The 17,672-nt window shown below is 34.8% G+C and overlaps 1 protein-coding gene across 1 annotated transcript; it reads right to left on the minus strand.

Moving 5' to 3' along the window:
* Positions 1–3,319: 3,319 nt before the first annotated feature.
* On the minus strand, positions 3,320–4,354 carry LOC114608519 (olfactory receptor 4A5-like). Its single transcript, XM_028752481.1, has one exon. It carries the CDS (start codon positions 4,322–4,324, stop codon positions 3,404–3,406), a length of 921 nt encoding a protein of 306 aa, XP_028608314.1. The 5' UTR covers positions 4,325–4,354; the 3' UTR covers positions 3,320–3,403.
* Positions 4,355–17,672: the final 13,318 nt, after the last annotated feature.

Raw genomic sequence — 17,672 nt, forward strand, 5'->3', positions numbered from 1 at the left:
TAGGCAGTTTTTGGGTGAGGGGGCAACCGGGAAAGGGAATAGCGTTTGAAATGTAAAGAAAGAAAAATTTTTATATATATATATATATATATATATATATATATATATATATGAGAGAGAGAGAGAGAGAGAGAGAGCCTAATGTGACTGCAAAGAAAAGAAAAGAAAAGAAAGGAAAAGAAAAGAAAAAAAAGAAAAGAAAAAGAAAAAACAAAGAAAAGAGTAGGCCTCAGGCCCAGCAGTGGATGGTCAACAGAAAACAAACTCAATAACATATTTGGAAGTTTCTTATCTAAAATCTTCGTATTTCAAATTTTTCTTTTAAAATTAAGTTTTACTTTTATTTTAATGTTTATTCACGATTTTATCCTACGAGTTCTGCAAATATATATATATGCTTCCAATTTTGTGTTTTTATGGAATTCCTGAGTGTGTGAAAATCAGTTGGAAAACCTCAAGGTCCATAAAAACAACGGGCTGGATGCTTCTAAAGGCTAGGATTGTATTTCAAAGGTAAATACCCCAAATATGAGCACTTCAAGCACAGAATTCACTATATGTTGCCATATTCTGCTTTTTGGTCTGGGTAATACAAGAAACGTTTCATTGGAAGAGTTCCTAAGAGAGGCAGTAAACAGAGTGAGATGGAATGTGTGCAATAAAATCTAAGAAGAGGTGAATAACAGAAGGAAAAAAGGATCAGATTGGAGCAGTATGACCCACAAGAGGTCACTGTGGGGAGGAAACAATGGAAAATATGAAGCCCATGTGTGTAAAAATGCATGATGAAAACTCTTACTCTGGATGACATTTTAAAGCTTAATTATAAATGACTTTAAAGCAAAACCTCTATGAATCTGTGTATTACAATCACTGATACACTAAATTTCTTATTTAAAATGTTACATTTTAGCACAGTTGTCAAAAATGAAATTCAGTGGAGAATTTTCTTTCCAGCAATCTATTCTCTGGGCAGTCAATAAACCCTCCTCATATTAGTTAATATAACATCAATCTTGTACTTAAAGTTCTCCTTCTTGGATGCTTACCTTTTAAAAATAACCTTAGCCATTAGAAGGACCCAGGCCATTGTTTTTATGGATTATTAGATGTGAAATTTCCTGTCTCTAATTATTTCAGTCTTCATAAGACTCTCAGTGAATCTTAAAACTATTGACTTCAGACTGCATTCAGTTACTATAAAGTGCTTTCCACGTTTATATCTATATAATTACTTCATCTGACCCTCACTTTGAGGTTTTGCAACAGCTGTAAATCTCTGCATTATTGCATTCAGTATACATTTTTATTGTGTCTTGGTATTCTAAGGTTTATGTTTAAATTTATGTGTATGTTATGAGCCTGAATACATTTGTGCCATGAGAATTCAGGTGCCCACAGAAGCGTAAGGGCCTCAGGACACTCTGAACAGTTGTAAGTCATCTGCTGTGCGTACTAGGAATATAATATCCTTACTCTAAGCAAGCAGCTTTATGCTTAAATGATGGATCATCTGTCCAAAGTCTGGAATTTAGCAAAGTCCTGATATTACTAATATGGAAAGTTCTAACATACTTATATAAGCAAATAATTTTCAGAAGGTAGATAGCCCTACCTCTTTCTATTTTACTAACAACATACAAAAGAATTTAGTGCTCGCAGCAGGAAGCATACAATGGTCTAAATGTTCTATATATATTCATACAAAAATCTTTTGGTTTTTACTCTTCCACATACGTGCCAACTAGTGTAAATAAAATATACTAGCTACAGTAACCAAATACTGACTCCCAATTTCCCATTAAATAATATCCAGACAGAACCTAGGGTATACTTGGAGATAGCCTAAAACAATGATAATTATGTGGATTCTGGAGCCATAGGGTTCTTAGAAAATTATTTGTGTGCCGTTAATGCCATTCATTATCAAAAATTAATAAAATTATCAAAATATATTTTAAAGATATATAAATGTAATGTTAAACTGATTAAGTTTGAGAAAAGATCTAGGAATGGTATCAGAAAGGTACAGAGACTAGTTTCAGTAATTTTTACAATATAGGTAAGCCCCTATAAAATTTAGAAATGAACTACATAAACTAGAGGATAATTTGACTAAGATAGTTGTTTCTATATGATAAAAGTTATAATACTTTTTCTTGTCATGTATATGAATGTACTATTTGTCTTCTCTAGTGAATGCATATAAAACTATAGATAATAAAACTCAACTGTAGTGGCAGTAATGCTAAAATAGTGGATTTTGTCTGGCTAGGTTTGTAAGGAGCAAACAATATGAAAAGCTACATGTGAGATACTGATGGAGCAATCTCTTTATTATGGGTTATATGTTTATTATAACATCACAATGTAGGCCCTGAATAACACAATAATATTTATTTAAAAGCAAGAATATAAAGCAAAACCACATGGAAGAATAGGTGTAACTCTATGTAATGTTCCACACTGTAATGAAAATAACGTTATCTTTTTGGTAGTGATTTCCCAAAATGGTTCAAGATTGAAAACAAATTTAGTAGTTTTTTTAAAATAAAAATTACAGAATAAAATTTTGATTATTCAAAAAATTGCCTTCAATATCTAAGTAAAGTGTTGAAGTGCAATGCAGTTTTGACTAAACATGATATTTACACATAGCATTTCTTTAAAAAAATTTTCACCAAAATTAAGACAACATGAGAGATATCTACTATTTGAAAATATAAATATTCAATGTGTTAATTAGTAATGAAGATATAGAAATGTGTGCTCACTTCAGTTAAACTTGGTATGCAAGATGTAGAATTCAGTTGCAGCAGCATATGATCAGTAGAAATTACTGACTGCTGATATCATCAGCTAGGCACAGTTTCACTACTATATACATACTCAAAAGTAAAATAGAAGAGATTCTGAGGTAAGAATTGGGAATACTCATAAAACCATATATATGACATAGACATACAAGTCCACTATACTGATACATTAGTCAAAACTTGCTATCTCAAAAACCTTATTTTAATCACTAAAATGTGGGCATCAGTATTTTATATTTTCTCGTGATTGTGAGTGATTCAAATTTCCCATACTGACTTTTTTTTTTTAATCTCATGTCAATGCTACCTGAGAAAGATAAAATTCAATGTGGCTTTGTTTTATTATTACTTGTGATAGAAAAGAGTACCATAACCATTTTCATCTTCTAAACATTCCCTAGGCTCAACCCTTAAGTAATAAGGCTCACAACTACCTTGATCATAATTTCAACTGAAAATTTATTCTTAATTTTCAACGACTTTGTATAACAAAATATGCCTAAATGAGGAGAGCACAGCATCCCAGGTTAGAATTTATTTCTAATTTTCAATTTATAGTTAATAACATATCCAGTGAGTAAACAATTTTATGTTGTTAGAGTTTTGCACCAGAGCTTTTTAATAGAATTTTTCATCTCTGAATTTCTCAAGGTATATATCAATGGGTTCAACATAGGACTAACAACTGTATAAAACACAGCAATATATTTATCAACTGGAAAGTTGGAGACAGGTCTAGCATATATAAAACTACAGGGAGCAAAGAAGCATACAACCACCATGATATGGGAGCTGCATGTGAACAGAGCTTTGTGCCTTCCCTCCCGACTGTGAGTCTTAAGAGAGTTTAGAATGACTCCATAGGAGACTAAGAGAAAGGTGAAAATTCCCACACAGATTACTCCACCATTGGCAATGACAGTGATCCCAAGGAAGTAAGTGTCAGTGCATGCAAGTCCCAGTAATTGATTCATGTCACACATGAAATGGTCAATGACATTGGGACCACAAAAAGGAAGTTTATACACAGTCAGCACTTGAATCATTGAGTGTACAATGCCTCCAACTCCAGCTACCAGCAATAGGAGAATGCACACCCTCTGGTTCATAATGGTCAAATAGTGCAGTGGCTTGCAGATGGCCACATAGCGATCATAGGCCATGAATACCAGAAGGAAGACCTCAACACCACCAAATAAGTGCTCTACAAAGAGCTGGAACATGCAAGCTCTGAAGGAGATATTCTTTTTATTATATAACAAGTCTATAATCAAATTTGGTGAGACTGAATTGCAATAAAGAGCATCCAGGACTGACAGACAGGCAAGAAAGAAGTACATTGGGGAGTTTAAGGAAGGGCTAGCAATCACTGTCACTGCAATGAGCAAGTTGCCCAGCATTGTCACGATATAGGTGAGTGAAAACAAGACAAATAATGCTTTTTGCCCAGCAGGATCTTGGCTAAGGCCCACAAAAATGAATTCTGTGACATTGTAGTTTTGTCCCATTGACCTTTTTAGGAGGCTTATTTCAGAGATGAGAGCTCAAACAAGACTTGTCCCAATATGTATGTGGTCATGAATCTCTTTTAACATAAAAACCATTGCCTCTATTGCTTTTACAATGTTGAACATACAGTAGGTGTTTAGTGAGCAGTCTGTGTTCCTGTTGCTGATTCTATTCCTCCATGGAAAATTTGTTGTGCCTGAAAGTACAAGGGTTTATTATAAGTCTCAATGAATCTCTACAATACACTCCTGTACATACACTTACAATACAAAATGTGTTGCTTTGGCAAACATATTAGAAATGTTGAAAAGGCCACCACCTTTTTAGGAATATATTGTCTATCATGTCAGTAGCCTTCAATATAAGACTGGAGATTTAATTCAGTAGTTAAGAACATGATTTTCTCTTACATAGGACCATAGTTCAATTCTTGACACACACGTAATGGTTCGCAACCATCTGTAACTCCAGTTCCCATAAGTTCAATATCTCTTCTGACCTACAAGGCACCATATATGCATGTGGTCAATATACATACATACATGAAGACAAATATTCACATAAAATAAATATTTTTTAAATGAGTATATCAAGTAATACAGAGTCACTGTTTGAAGGTGTTGTTTTATGAAGAACATATTAAAAGCATCATCTGGATATCTGGGATCACCAGATCATTGATTCCACTGCATTATTAGACATCTGTATGTACTTCGCAAAATCTGCCACCTTTACAATCTTCACATTAAATTTAAAAGGATGACTGTAAACTTTGCTTTGTAACTACATTACTATATACCACACTGATGATGTTTAATGGAATTAGTTTTATCTATCTCAGATTGCCAGGTGAATCTGGAGTCATAATCCTGTCCACTTTACTATGCCTATACCAATTCCTAACACACTATGTTCACTTATAACAATATCATTTAACTAGTCTGCTACAACACCTTAATGTAACCAATAACAGCAGCTAAAGCTACTTTACTATTAGAAATATTAGAATTGCTTAGTTAATGAAAGAGCAGAATATAGAAACTAAAAGCAGTAGTAGGCAAAAGTAGAGCATTGCAATATGTATATGTCTTTATAGGATCAAACAGAAGGTCAGTGTTCAGATTCCCCAGAGTAACTCTATATCTGGTGAAAGGAGGGATATGTCTCGTCACTTTCTAAATATAAGTAAAAATATGTTTCCTTCTTCAGTAAAAATCAAAAGGATTCAAAGAGATGCAGTCAGAATCATTTCCAGTGAGCTACCAAAAGAGTGCAGCCTTATTTCTTTCTATTCTATCTACATGTTATGAGATATACACAGTCCTGCAAATATTTCCAAACTTATTAAAGTTTCTTGAAAACTGGGTACCAACTGCAAATGAGATTTGGTAAGTTAACACTAATTTCAATTATCTTCTTGAATGGTATCCAGAGAGGTTCTTGGACATTCTTGCTACAGAAGTGTCATCACTGGTGACTATTGTGAATTCTGGTGCCTGTGTCTTCTGATTCTGTCTCAGACCCTTCTTTTATTTTTTTTATTTTTTTTACTACAAAAGGAGAATTGGACCACATGATAAACCTCCCTATACCCCAACTTCATCATGTCTACCATTGGAATATTCATACATCCATACACACACACACACACACACACACATGTTCTCTAACACTTTGTTGTAAGTGTTGGTGGTAGTGTATGTGTTATATGTAATGGTTCTAAATTACTTCTCAATACCTAATAAGATCTATATAGATGATAACAGTTATCAATGCTTTGAGTGTCTCCCATGACCAAAGAAAATAAATCATCTCAATCAACCACATAATAAAGATGATTGCCAAGGACCAGGAAATACGATGTTATTTAATATATGTGTATTTATGTGTATGTGAGATATATAATATCTGGTGAAAGGAAAGATATGGCTCACCACTTTTTAAGTATAATTACAAAAATATACAAATGTATGTAGTGTGATACATATTAAAATCAATGAATACTACTGAGATATACAGCTAAATTAACAGCCATATAAGCCTTAGGATATATATATATATATATATATATATATATATATATTTATATTATTTATATATATTTATATATGAATACATATACACAATATTTTTTTATCCAGGAATGCATCTTGTCTATAAGAAAGAAAAGTGTATTCCTGTAGATGTGGGAGTAATATAGGACACAAGAAATAAATCTGGGCTTTATTTAGAAGCTGACCACAAAGGTCCTTCTGTATATATCATTCCCATTACTGTCAACATCTGATTCAGGAGATCTACACGTGCAGAATACACAGACTGAAAACAGCACACCTGTTGAATGACATGAGCAAAGATATTCTATATCTACTATTTCTGCTTTCACGTTTCACCTTCCTCAAAATAGTGCTTTAACTTACTTTAACTATCAGTGCTGTATTTCCCTAGTACAAATCTACTATTGCTCAGTTTAACATTCCTATAATATAGCAAGTAATAGTTATTGAACCATATAGTATACTGTAAAAGCTTTCAAGGATTTGATACAATGAAAATGTGGACTAGTTACACTATATATTCAATAGAAGTATAACACATTTCTAAAAATCTAATTCATAGTTTAAGCTCATAGTAATATGCTATATGCTAACATTTATATGAATCTAAGTGATGGTATATGTGGCAGTCTCTGGTCATGGATTTCCCTCATGTAAACCTTATCATTTTTATAGTCATCAATTTAAGATTCATACATGAATCCTCATACAAAAGCTACAGAATATATATAAATATATTTCTTCCTTTATACAAAAGTAGTTACCCACCTTGCCTACTCCATTAGCTCAAGAACTCACATGTTGACTTTCTCCATGGTGGAGAAAGTGATGACCTCTTTTCCTGATGATGACTGTGGTACATAAAGTTGTGAATATACTTTAGAACACTTATATGAGGACCTTTAAGTAAGACTTCAACACTTAATGTACAAAGCTAGTTGAACATTCTTACCTGCTCTGAAAATATTTTTGAAGAAAAATAAATATTCTATGATTTGTACAATTGTGAGTGAAATTAACCAAATTTGGGGAAATAAAATTTTTCAATTCCAACATTAAAGAGAGCAGTAAGCAAAAGATTCATATATAAATAAGCTAATACCAATTATGTGAATTTTTCTCTTTGTAGTATGGGGAGAAGAGACTCCACATGAAACATATACAATGAGTTCCATGTGACTCTCTCCTCTAGTTCTATGTAACGATGGACAGGTTAAGATTTCAAAATTATCCCATACACACAATTAGTGATACACTTCTCCTGAGTAGTGGAAAATGTCTTCAAAAATGCACTCACTGAAAATGGATCTATAGAATCTTTTTCTCACCTTTCTTAAATCATACCCCTATATTTCCACAGTTCTATGGCAAAGCAATCGAGATTACCAATGAATATATAAGAATATATAAGTGACTCTAAGGTAATTATAAGTAATTTGCTAAAATATTGGATCAAATTCAAATGAGGAAGTCTCTTCTGAAAAGGTATGTTTCCTTGGATAATCTCTTGGGAGTAAAGACTTGGCTGATACAACAACAAAAGTAGTTAACTGCCAAGTGATGTGGACTTTACTCTGAAAAGAACAATTCCAAAGTAAGACTAATAACAATCTGTTGTCATAAATTGTTATAAAGTACTTAGATAAGGGAAGACGTGTGACCTAGAGTAAAGACGGAGGCATCCCTACCCCATTTCCCAGCCAAACCTCAGCAGACCACTGCTTTACTCTATAGTGAAAGAGAATCTATCAAAGAAGCTCTAAGGCTCTGAGGAATTTTTTTTCTCTAAGAGAAGAATTTTATTTTATTTTTAAAATATAATTTATTTATTTTTTCAAATTGTAATTTATATTCATTCACACAGGGTTATAAACACAGAAAGACAGGTTGTGGGGAAGGGGATGACACTGGAGTGTGGGTGTTCAGGGGGAATACAGATATCTTTCAGAACAGGGTATCAGCTGGGTTAGGGTTCAGGGGACAGGTCACTATGGCTCTGCCTATGACTCACTTGTCCTTATCTACATTGGTATTATCTGTCAAGGCTACCTATTTACAAGGTCTATGACTACTCAGGCTTGTAAATTGTCACAAAAGCTGCCTGTTTACATTAGCTTATAGCCATCTTTTTCAATGTTTTTCCACAGAGACCCAAAACTTGGTGTTAGTATATGACAGGCCTATTGCTAATTTTAGGCCTATGGCTGATTTTAGGCCTTCAGTGTATAAGCAGGGATGCCCCTGACATCTCCTCCCTTCTCTAAGTATAGAAGGGATATGGCAAATCTAATCTTGCGAAGGCGGGGATAGAGGCCTGATCTCCAGTAATTAAAGGGGACCTTGTAGTGGCTCCAGTCCCCCTGTCGTTGTCCAATGAGTCATGATGGCCATACCCATCCCGATGTCTTTTTCCTGGAGAGGGGATACTTTTGACATCAACCCCTGTGCAGTCAGGCTTGTCCCTCAGGGAACCCAGAGAGATATTTTTAACTTTTATTCGTATTCCCTTGCAGTGCTTAGCCTCGCAGCCTAAGCAAGAATTCAGGTTGCCTGTCAGAGGATGTTGTGGGTGGTCCCTCTCAGCTTGGTCTAGGGGCAGAAGTCTTCTCTTTTAGGTTGGGTGGAGATGGGTTTTGGGAACACCCTGGATAAAGCAACAACCTCATCTTGAGTCTTGTGGTCCTCCGTATCTAACTTATGATACTGTATCTGAATAAGTTTTGCTACCAAATTATTTATCTATTGTTTCACAGAGTTAATCAGCCTATTTGAGGCCCAGGGACCAGAAGAAATAAGCAGAAAGATCCCAAATAATGGTCCCAAGATGAGAGGAGGCAGGGTTGACAACCCTGGAAAGGCTGAAAACCAATTCTTGTACAGCACTCATCTTTCTCTTTCTCTCTCTGACTTTTTTCAGGGTCTTCTCTCACCTTTTTCATGCTCTCTTTAACCATCCCTGTCTTGTCTATGTAAAGGCAATATTCTTCTCTAAGGGCTGTACACAGTTAAGAGCTGTACACAGCCTTTTCTATTATAATAGAGTAAATCAAGTCCAATAAGGATCTTTGTGATTTTTAGAGGTCTCTTCAGACAGCGAAACGTGGGATTTCTTCAAATTAGTGATGTCAATCTCTATCTGTTTGATGTTCTTGTCAATGGCCTGTCGAAGGTCTGAGTAGTATAAATTCAGAGGCCAGCATCTGGATTAGAACTTCTAACAGCAGACATCACAGGTGATTCATTTTTACCTGGAAAGGAAAAAGAAGGGAAATCTCAGGGAGATTTCTCTTCCCTGGACGTAAATTGTTATTCATTTTATTTTTGGTTGGGCCTGGCTTTGTGGTGGTATCTATTTATTTCATTAATCTTTTTGGTAGCCAATTAGCTGTGCCTTCTGTGGTATCAAACAGGCATATCAATCCTCAGCCTCATAAGGGAACTGGGTCTGGGCCATTCCCTTTAAGGGTAAAGAGGGTCTTTCCCCGTATCTATGGCATATTTTTTATTTGTCTCAGTGATGCCAGAGACAGTCAGCAGCAGATTTGCCATGAAGTTTCAGTTTTAGAGAGTTAAAAGTGAGCAAGGCATGATGGAGAGTATTTCAGAGGGACTCCTTCTGGGGGGGTACCGTTCCCCCTCTTTTGTTTTTAAAGCCAAATTTTCTGAGGAAATTTTAAACTGCAGAATCTGTTGTAGTTGACATTAAAATTCTTGAAAAGGCAGCAGCCAGTCATAGGTCTGCATATTTGTTTGGAATAGAGACCTTAGAATGGTGCCAAAATCTCTGTGGAGCTGTAGTGAATTTAGTCCATTCATTTGATCCCTTATTATAATCCATTACTAGTAAAATAAATATTTCTGACCAGGAGATACCAATTACCACAGTGTCCAGGTACTTCCACTGTTGTCCCTGTAACTATGCTTGTCACTTGCTACATTGATCACAATTCATTGTGGTTTTATTTGTAAATCATTGTTCTGTTATACAAAAGCCTCATGGGTTCCACTAAAAATTCACTATTTCTGCATACATAATATACAGATAAATTAACAACCTCTGACATGTATACTTATTGCTGTGCCTCTGTCTCTCACTGGTAAGTTTAAAAAGACACATTCAAGTACAAATTTAACAAGATATTAGTCTAGCATGATGAAATTTCTGAAATTCAGTTATGAGTTAAAGATAAAGAAATTTCACATTTTCACATGTTATCGTGATTCACATGTTGTCTTGAGTTCAAAGAATCACTGACATTTTCTTTTTATCTGAATGAAGTTGCTATATCAGATGACCCATGTGAGTTCCAATGATAGGAATACATAATAGATACAGATGTCAGTCAGAAAAAAACGTTTTATAATTTAGTAATGAATTTCTTAGCACCTACAGAAATAGGCCTCACTATAATCCCTAAGGTATTTTGAGATTAGCAATGCTGAATATGAAACAGACAGTTTGAGTCACTCAATAAGCACTTACTAGAAAAGTTTTTACAAGGAAAAGCATTAAAAGCTCAATGTAGTAGCTCATTTCAAAATACATTTTAAGTTGTCAGGGAACAGGAATTTTGTTGTTGTCTTCTGGATAAAGGTGGAATACAAACCATGCTTACAAATTGAAGGGTAAACTTTACAGAAACTTGATACCACAGTAGCTCTCCCACCCAGCCAAACAGCCACCATTATCTTCAGTACTAAAGTATTGACAATTGATCACTCATTATGCTAGAAAAGACTCTTCCTGTTGGAGTTCTATGTGTTCATTGACAACAGCCTCAGATCACCACTATCGAAATACGAGAAAAAGACATATTTTCCCATGTGAACTCTGTAACAAGAGCACCATCAGCAATCATCAAACTGGATAACACCATTCCCAATCTACCTGCAGCAACTTTTCCTAAATATACTGCAGATATCCTGGAACAGAGAAATAATAATTCTTGGAATCCTCACTTCAATTCCTGGCCTATGAAAACAGACAATTACAGATATATCATGGCCTACTCAATACTGGGAAATCTGAAGTTACAAGTATGATTGTTTAACAAAGAGGAGGGATCCATGGCTCTAGATGCATGTGTAGCAAAGGATAGACTTTTGGGGCATCAGTGGGAGGAGAGGCCCTTCGTTGTGTGAAGGTTTGATGCCCAGTGTAGGGGAATGCTAGTGCAGGGAGGCTGGAGTGGGTGGGTGGGTGAAGGAATACCCTCATAGAAGCAGGGGGAATACCCTCATATGGGACAGGGGGTTCCCAGAGGGGAAACCTGGAAAGGGGATAACATTTAAAATGTAAGTATCCAATTTAAAAAAGAATATAAAAAGTAAGCATTGCTCATAAACAGCATGAGGATTCAATTAAGAATCCCATCTTTGCCATGGTAAGAATTTATTTACACTACCAGTAGGTATCTTCTTTCAACAAGCAAAAAAAAAAAAAGTATGGTGGTTTAAGACTCCCACCCAATTAAAGACCTCATCCCCTGAATCGTATCAGCACATTCCAGTCTTGTGGAAGCAGCCATCACTGGAATCATGGCAACAGATCATAGCCCAGGAAAACATTCATCTCAGGATATCCTTTAGCCATCACAAGGGGACTCAGAATTCTTAATTACAATTCTTGTTTTATAACTAGTAACATGTCCAATGGAAGACAGTCTTACACTATCTATAGTTGAAATTCCGTACCAGAGATTTTGCACAGAAGTTTTCATTTCAGAATTTCTTAAGATGTTAAAAGATTCAAAATTGAGGTGATAGTGTATTTTAAAAGCTGCAGATTTATCAATAGCAAGTTCTAATAATGCATAGTTGCCACACATGAAATAGTCAATGAAATTAGGACCTCAAAACAGAAGATTGTAAACATAAAAATATTGAACCAAAGAGTGTATAAAACTTCCAGCCCATGCCAACAACACAAAAGGTTTGAAACAAACCCAACAGAGCTCATGCTCATCATATATTTCAATGGCTTACAGCTGGACACAATAGCAACCATAGACCATCACTACCAAGAAGTTTTAAGTACCAATAAATAAGTATTTAATAAGGAGCTGTCCCATACAAGGAGTGATGGAGATGGTAAGTTTATCAGGGATTAAGTCTATGATCAAGTTTGTAGAGATGTAAGTGGCATAAACAACATGTAGTGGTAGCAGGTGGGAAGAAGTACACTGAATAACCTAAGGAGTGACTACCAATCTCTGCCTCTGCAATGGTCATATGGCTCACGGTTATCAAAATGAAGGTGAGTAAAACATTATAAATAGTGCTTTTACCAAACAGGATCTTGTGTAAAGCCACTTTGGACAAATTTCATAAAAATATTTCTCTTTCCTATTGACCTTTGTGTAAAGTTTGTTTCAGAGGTAACATTCAGTAGAACAGGATCTGACATAAATTTATGAATATGGTTCTAAGTCCATTGGAACATAGAACACATCTTCATCATAATCTCCTATGGTGGAAATCTGGAGTTTACATTTAACAGATAGTTCTGGTAGAGCCTTTACTGATAATTCTGTTAGACCTAAAATGTGTTAGTTTACCTTCCACATACAAGGAACTATCCCCAGTCTCAGAGAACCTCTCCACAATAGACACTCATGAATTGAAACTTCTTTAAAATAGGTTACCCTTACCATTATATCAAATAAAACACTGAAAGTGATCCCATTTTACAGAAAAGTACACTCTATGATGAAAAAAACCATATATCAACTAATATAGGGTCATTAGTTACAGATAGCTATATTGTAGAAATTATCTTTAAGGTATCTGCATCTCCCAAAACAGCCGTTCATTGCTGATGTTGCCCTAGATACATATCTAAAAGGCTTATAGATTTCACGAAGCTGTTTTCCAAAAGAGATTTCATTTTATATTTTATTATATATGTATTTAGAAAATTATCTTGGAGATTTAATTTATCTGACTCTGACTGCAAAGTGTTACAAAAGCAATATTTAAAACAATTTCATCTCTGCCTATATACAATTCATAACATAATTTTATTCACTATCCTGATTGTGTACAAATACAAATTAATTCAGGTGTTCTACCTTAACTGTCACCAAGTACTTCAACAGGAGCTAGTTAATTATATTTAGTCCAAGAATTATCTGAATGCTAAAGCTTGAGATAATAGAAATTGAGAAATGCAGAATTATGGATCGTCATGTAATTCATAAATCACCCTGAGTATAGAGAGCTCAAATGAAAATTCTGGGTCCAGATCTCAAAGAACATCATAATAAATAGTATAATTCATGCTCAGTGAAAAAGCCATGAACTGTGTCATTCTCATGTATCATGTATGTCTCAGGGTACATGTTACAAAATAAAAGATAAAAGAACATATAGTTAGGATCTTTTCCAAAGAAGGTGTCTAAAATGTATGAATGCAGCACTGCCTTATATCTATTCAGACTATTATATATCACTTAAAGAATGCAAAACTTTTTTTCCAGGCTTATGATTATTAATTTAAACTGCTGATCAATTGTAAGTATGTTGTGATTAATACTATAACAAAATGATGCTTCCAATTTTTCATCAGGTACTAGAAAAATGAACCAGTAATTTTTGACAGAGAAGAGAACAGCTAAATTATAAAGCTTATAAGCCTTAGAAATTATCACGTGTGTGTATGTGTGTGTATGTGCAAATATATATTTATGTATGTTATGTTATTTATGTATGTAAATATATATTTATATATCTGCTATTTCTGCTTTTACAGTTCACCTTCCACAAAGTAATGGTTCTTTAAATATCAGTGCTATATTTCAATAGGACAAATCCACTATTGTTCAGTTGAACATTACCATAAGACTGCAAAAATAGTTATTACATTATATGTTATACTGTAAAAATCTTTCAAGAATTTAGAAATATTAAAATACTGTACTATTTATATTATGCTTTCAATAAATCTATAACACACTTCTAGAAAAATAATTTATACTTTAAGATCATAACAGTTTGTTAACATTTAATCTAGGTAGCAGGAGATGTGGTAGTCTTTGATCATGGACTTACATCTGTATGTGTCCTAACATCTTGTTAGGTATCAATTTAAGATTCACACATAAAATCTGATATGAAGGCTACAGAACATAAGTAAATAAATTTGTTCTAAATATATTTAATATGTGTGACTAAATTTTCTGTATAAACATACCTTATAAACTATATTTCTTTGTTAACATTTCATAAAATGTCAAACACGCAAATGTTAAATAAATATATTCAATTTGTATGTTTACTCATGTAATAGATAAATGTTACTTTCTCTTGTGGAAAACCAACATCAAACAGGTCATAATACAACATAACAAACATATTTCTGATAATTTTTGTGTTCTAAGTTTCCAAATTTCCAAATCCAAGTTTCCAAATTCTAAGATAACGGCAATAAAATTATTTTGAAATGGGAAAGAAGGAAAGAAAATGGGTGTGAAACATCATAGACAAGCAAAAGGAATTAAAAAATAAAAAAATTAAAGAGAATGAGAAATAAGTTGAAACGAAATCAGTAACACAGAGTTTGTGGACTCCGTTATAAAGCCCTTTAAATGGCTTAAAGATAGAAACAGAAGAGAAAGATATATATAATTTAACTGACTTAGCTGGGATAGACACATTATCAATTATGATTATCACAATGCTGGTAATCTTTATCTTGGCAACCATAGTGGCTTTCTGTGCCTTCTCAAAGAAGAGGACTTTAGAGACAGCTCTTAGAAGAAAAATCAGAAAAAAATATTTAAAAAATGAGGAAACTACTAAGATAGTAGAGATGCAGGTAATTGAGAAGTATGAAAACTGGATATAATCCTTAGAATAAAAATTAGAAAATTATAAATTAATTTAGAAAGATACTAAGATAGAGGCAGAAGAAATAAGGTTAAAGCCTACAGCATTGTCAATGAACATCAAGATAGTCAACCAAAGGTTGTTAGAAAACCTACTTTAGCTGATTTTGTTAGAAAACAACAAATAACATCAGATGCTGGAATGCCCCTGGGATTTGGAGAACGTGGGTACCATCCATAGATATACTGGATTTGAGAAAATTTGAAGAAAGTGTCACCTCTTATGGTATGCACTCACTATATGTGAAACAGTTATTAAATTCTTTAGCAATTCAAAATAAAATAATTTCTCATGATAAGAAATATAAGAAAATATTGGAACTTGGTCCTCAGTTACAATGGCTTTCATAGCAGAGAGAAGAGGCTAAGGAGATAGAAAAGAGAAATAAAACCAGAGATACTAATATTTCTTAAGATCAGCCTACATGAAGGTCATATGCAGAGGTCCAGATGTAATTTGTATATGATGAGAAAAACTTGGTACTATGTAGCATGGTAGCTTTAAGAGCCTAGGACAAGGTTGAAGAAACAAAAAGACTAAACCATTTACTCAGATTATGCAAGGTCCAAAAGAAACATTCACTGACTTTTTACCAAGATTGACTCCAGCTATAGATAGAAGGGTTTCAGATCAACAAGCTAGGAAAGCAATGATTGATTTTTTTTAATTTATTTTTATTAATTAGATATTTTATTTACATTTCAAATGTTATCCCATTTCTCTGTTTCCAAGCCCCTGAAACCCCCTATTCCTTCCCCACACCGCTAAGAGAGTTCCCCCACCCACTCACCCACCCACTCCCAACTCCCCGCCCTAGAATTCCCCTACACTGGAGCATCGAGCTTTCACAGGACCACTGATGACCTACAAGGCCATCCTCTGCTACATATGCAGCTGGAGCCATGGGACCCTCCATGTGTATTCCTTGGTTAGTGGTTTAGTCTCTGGGAGCTCTGGGGGTTCTGGCTGTTGATATTGTTGTTCTTCCTATGGTGTTGCAAACCCTTTCAGCTCTTTCAGTCTTTTTTCTAACTTCTCCATTGGGGACCCTGTGCTCAGTCAAATGGTTGGGTGAGAACATCCGCCTCTGTATTTGTCAGGCTCTGACAGAGCCTCTCTGGAGACAGCTGTATCAGGCTCCTATCCGAATGCACTTCCTGGCATCAACAGTAGTGTCTGGGTTTGGTGACTGTATATGAGATACATCCCTAGGTGGGGCATTCTCTGAATGACTTTTCCTTCAGTCTCTACTCCACACCTTGCCTCTATATTTTCCCTTGTATTTTGTTACCCCTTCTAAGAAGGACCCAAACATCCATACTTTGGTCTTATTTCTTCTTGAGCTTCATGAGGTCTGTGATTGTACCTTGGGTATTTCGAGCTTTTAGGCTAATATCCACTTATTAGAGGGTGCATACCACCTGTGCCCTTTTTTGATTGGGTTACCTCACTCAGAATGATGTCTTCTAGTTCCATCTATTTGCCTGAAAAACTCATGATGCCCTCATTCTTAATAGCTGAGTGGTGCTCCATTATGTACATGAACCACATTTTCTGTATCCATTCTTCCACTGAAGGACACGTGGGTTGTTTCCAGCTTCTGGCTATAACAGATAAGGCCTCTATGAATATAGTGGAGTATGTGCCCTTCTGGCATGGTGGGGCATCCTTTGGGTATATGCCCAGGAGTGGTATAGCTGGGTCTTCATGTGGATCTATTTCCAATTTTCTAAGGGACCTTCAGATTGATTTTCAGAGTGGTTGTACAAGTTTACAATCTCACCAGCAGTGGAGAAGTGTTCCTCGTTTTTCACATTCTCTTGAACATGTACTGTTACCTGAGTTTTTGACCTTAGCCATTCTGATTGGTACAAGGTCTCAGGGCATTTCCCCGATGATTAAGGACTTTGAACATTTCTTTAAGTGCTTCTCATCCATTTGATAATCTTCTGTTGTGAATTCTTTGATTAGTTCTAAACCCCGTTTTTAATTGGGTTGCTTGGTTGTTTTTTTTTTTTTTTTTTGGAGATTACCTTCTTGAGTTCTTTATATATTTTTGATATTAGCCCTCTATCAGATGTAGGATTTAGTGAAGATTGTTTCCCAATCTCTAAGTTGCAAAACTGCCCTATTTAATATGCCCTTTGCCTTAAAGACTATTTTCAGTTGCATGAGGTCCCATTTATCAATCCTTGATCTTAGAGTCTGAGCCATTGAATTTGTTTAGGAAATTTCCCACATAATCAAGTTCAAGGCTCTTTCTACTTTCTCTTCTAATAGATTCATTGTATCTGGTTTTATGTTGAAGTCCTTGATCCACTTGGGCTTGAGCTTTGTGCAAGGTGGCAAATACGGATCAATTTTCATTTTTCTACATATAGACTGCCAGTTAGGAAAGCACCAT

Source organism: Grammomys surdaster, unplaced genomic scaffold (genome assembly GCF_004785775.1).
Source record: "Grammomys surdaster isolate TR1022 unplaced genomic scaffold, NIH_TR_1.0 125919, whole genome shotgun sequence".
NCBI lineage: Eukaryota > Metazoa > Chordata > Mammalia > Rodentia > Muridae > Grammomys > Grammomys surdaster.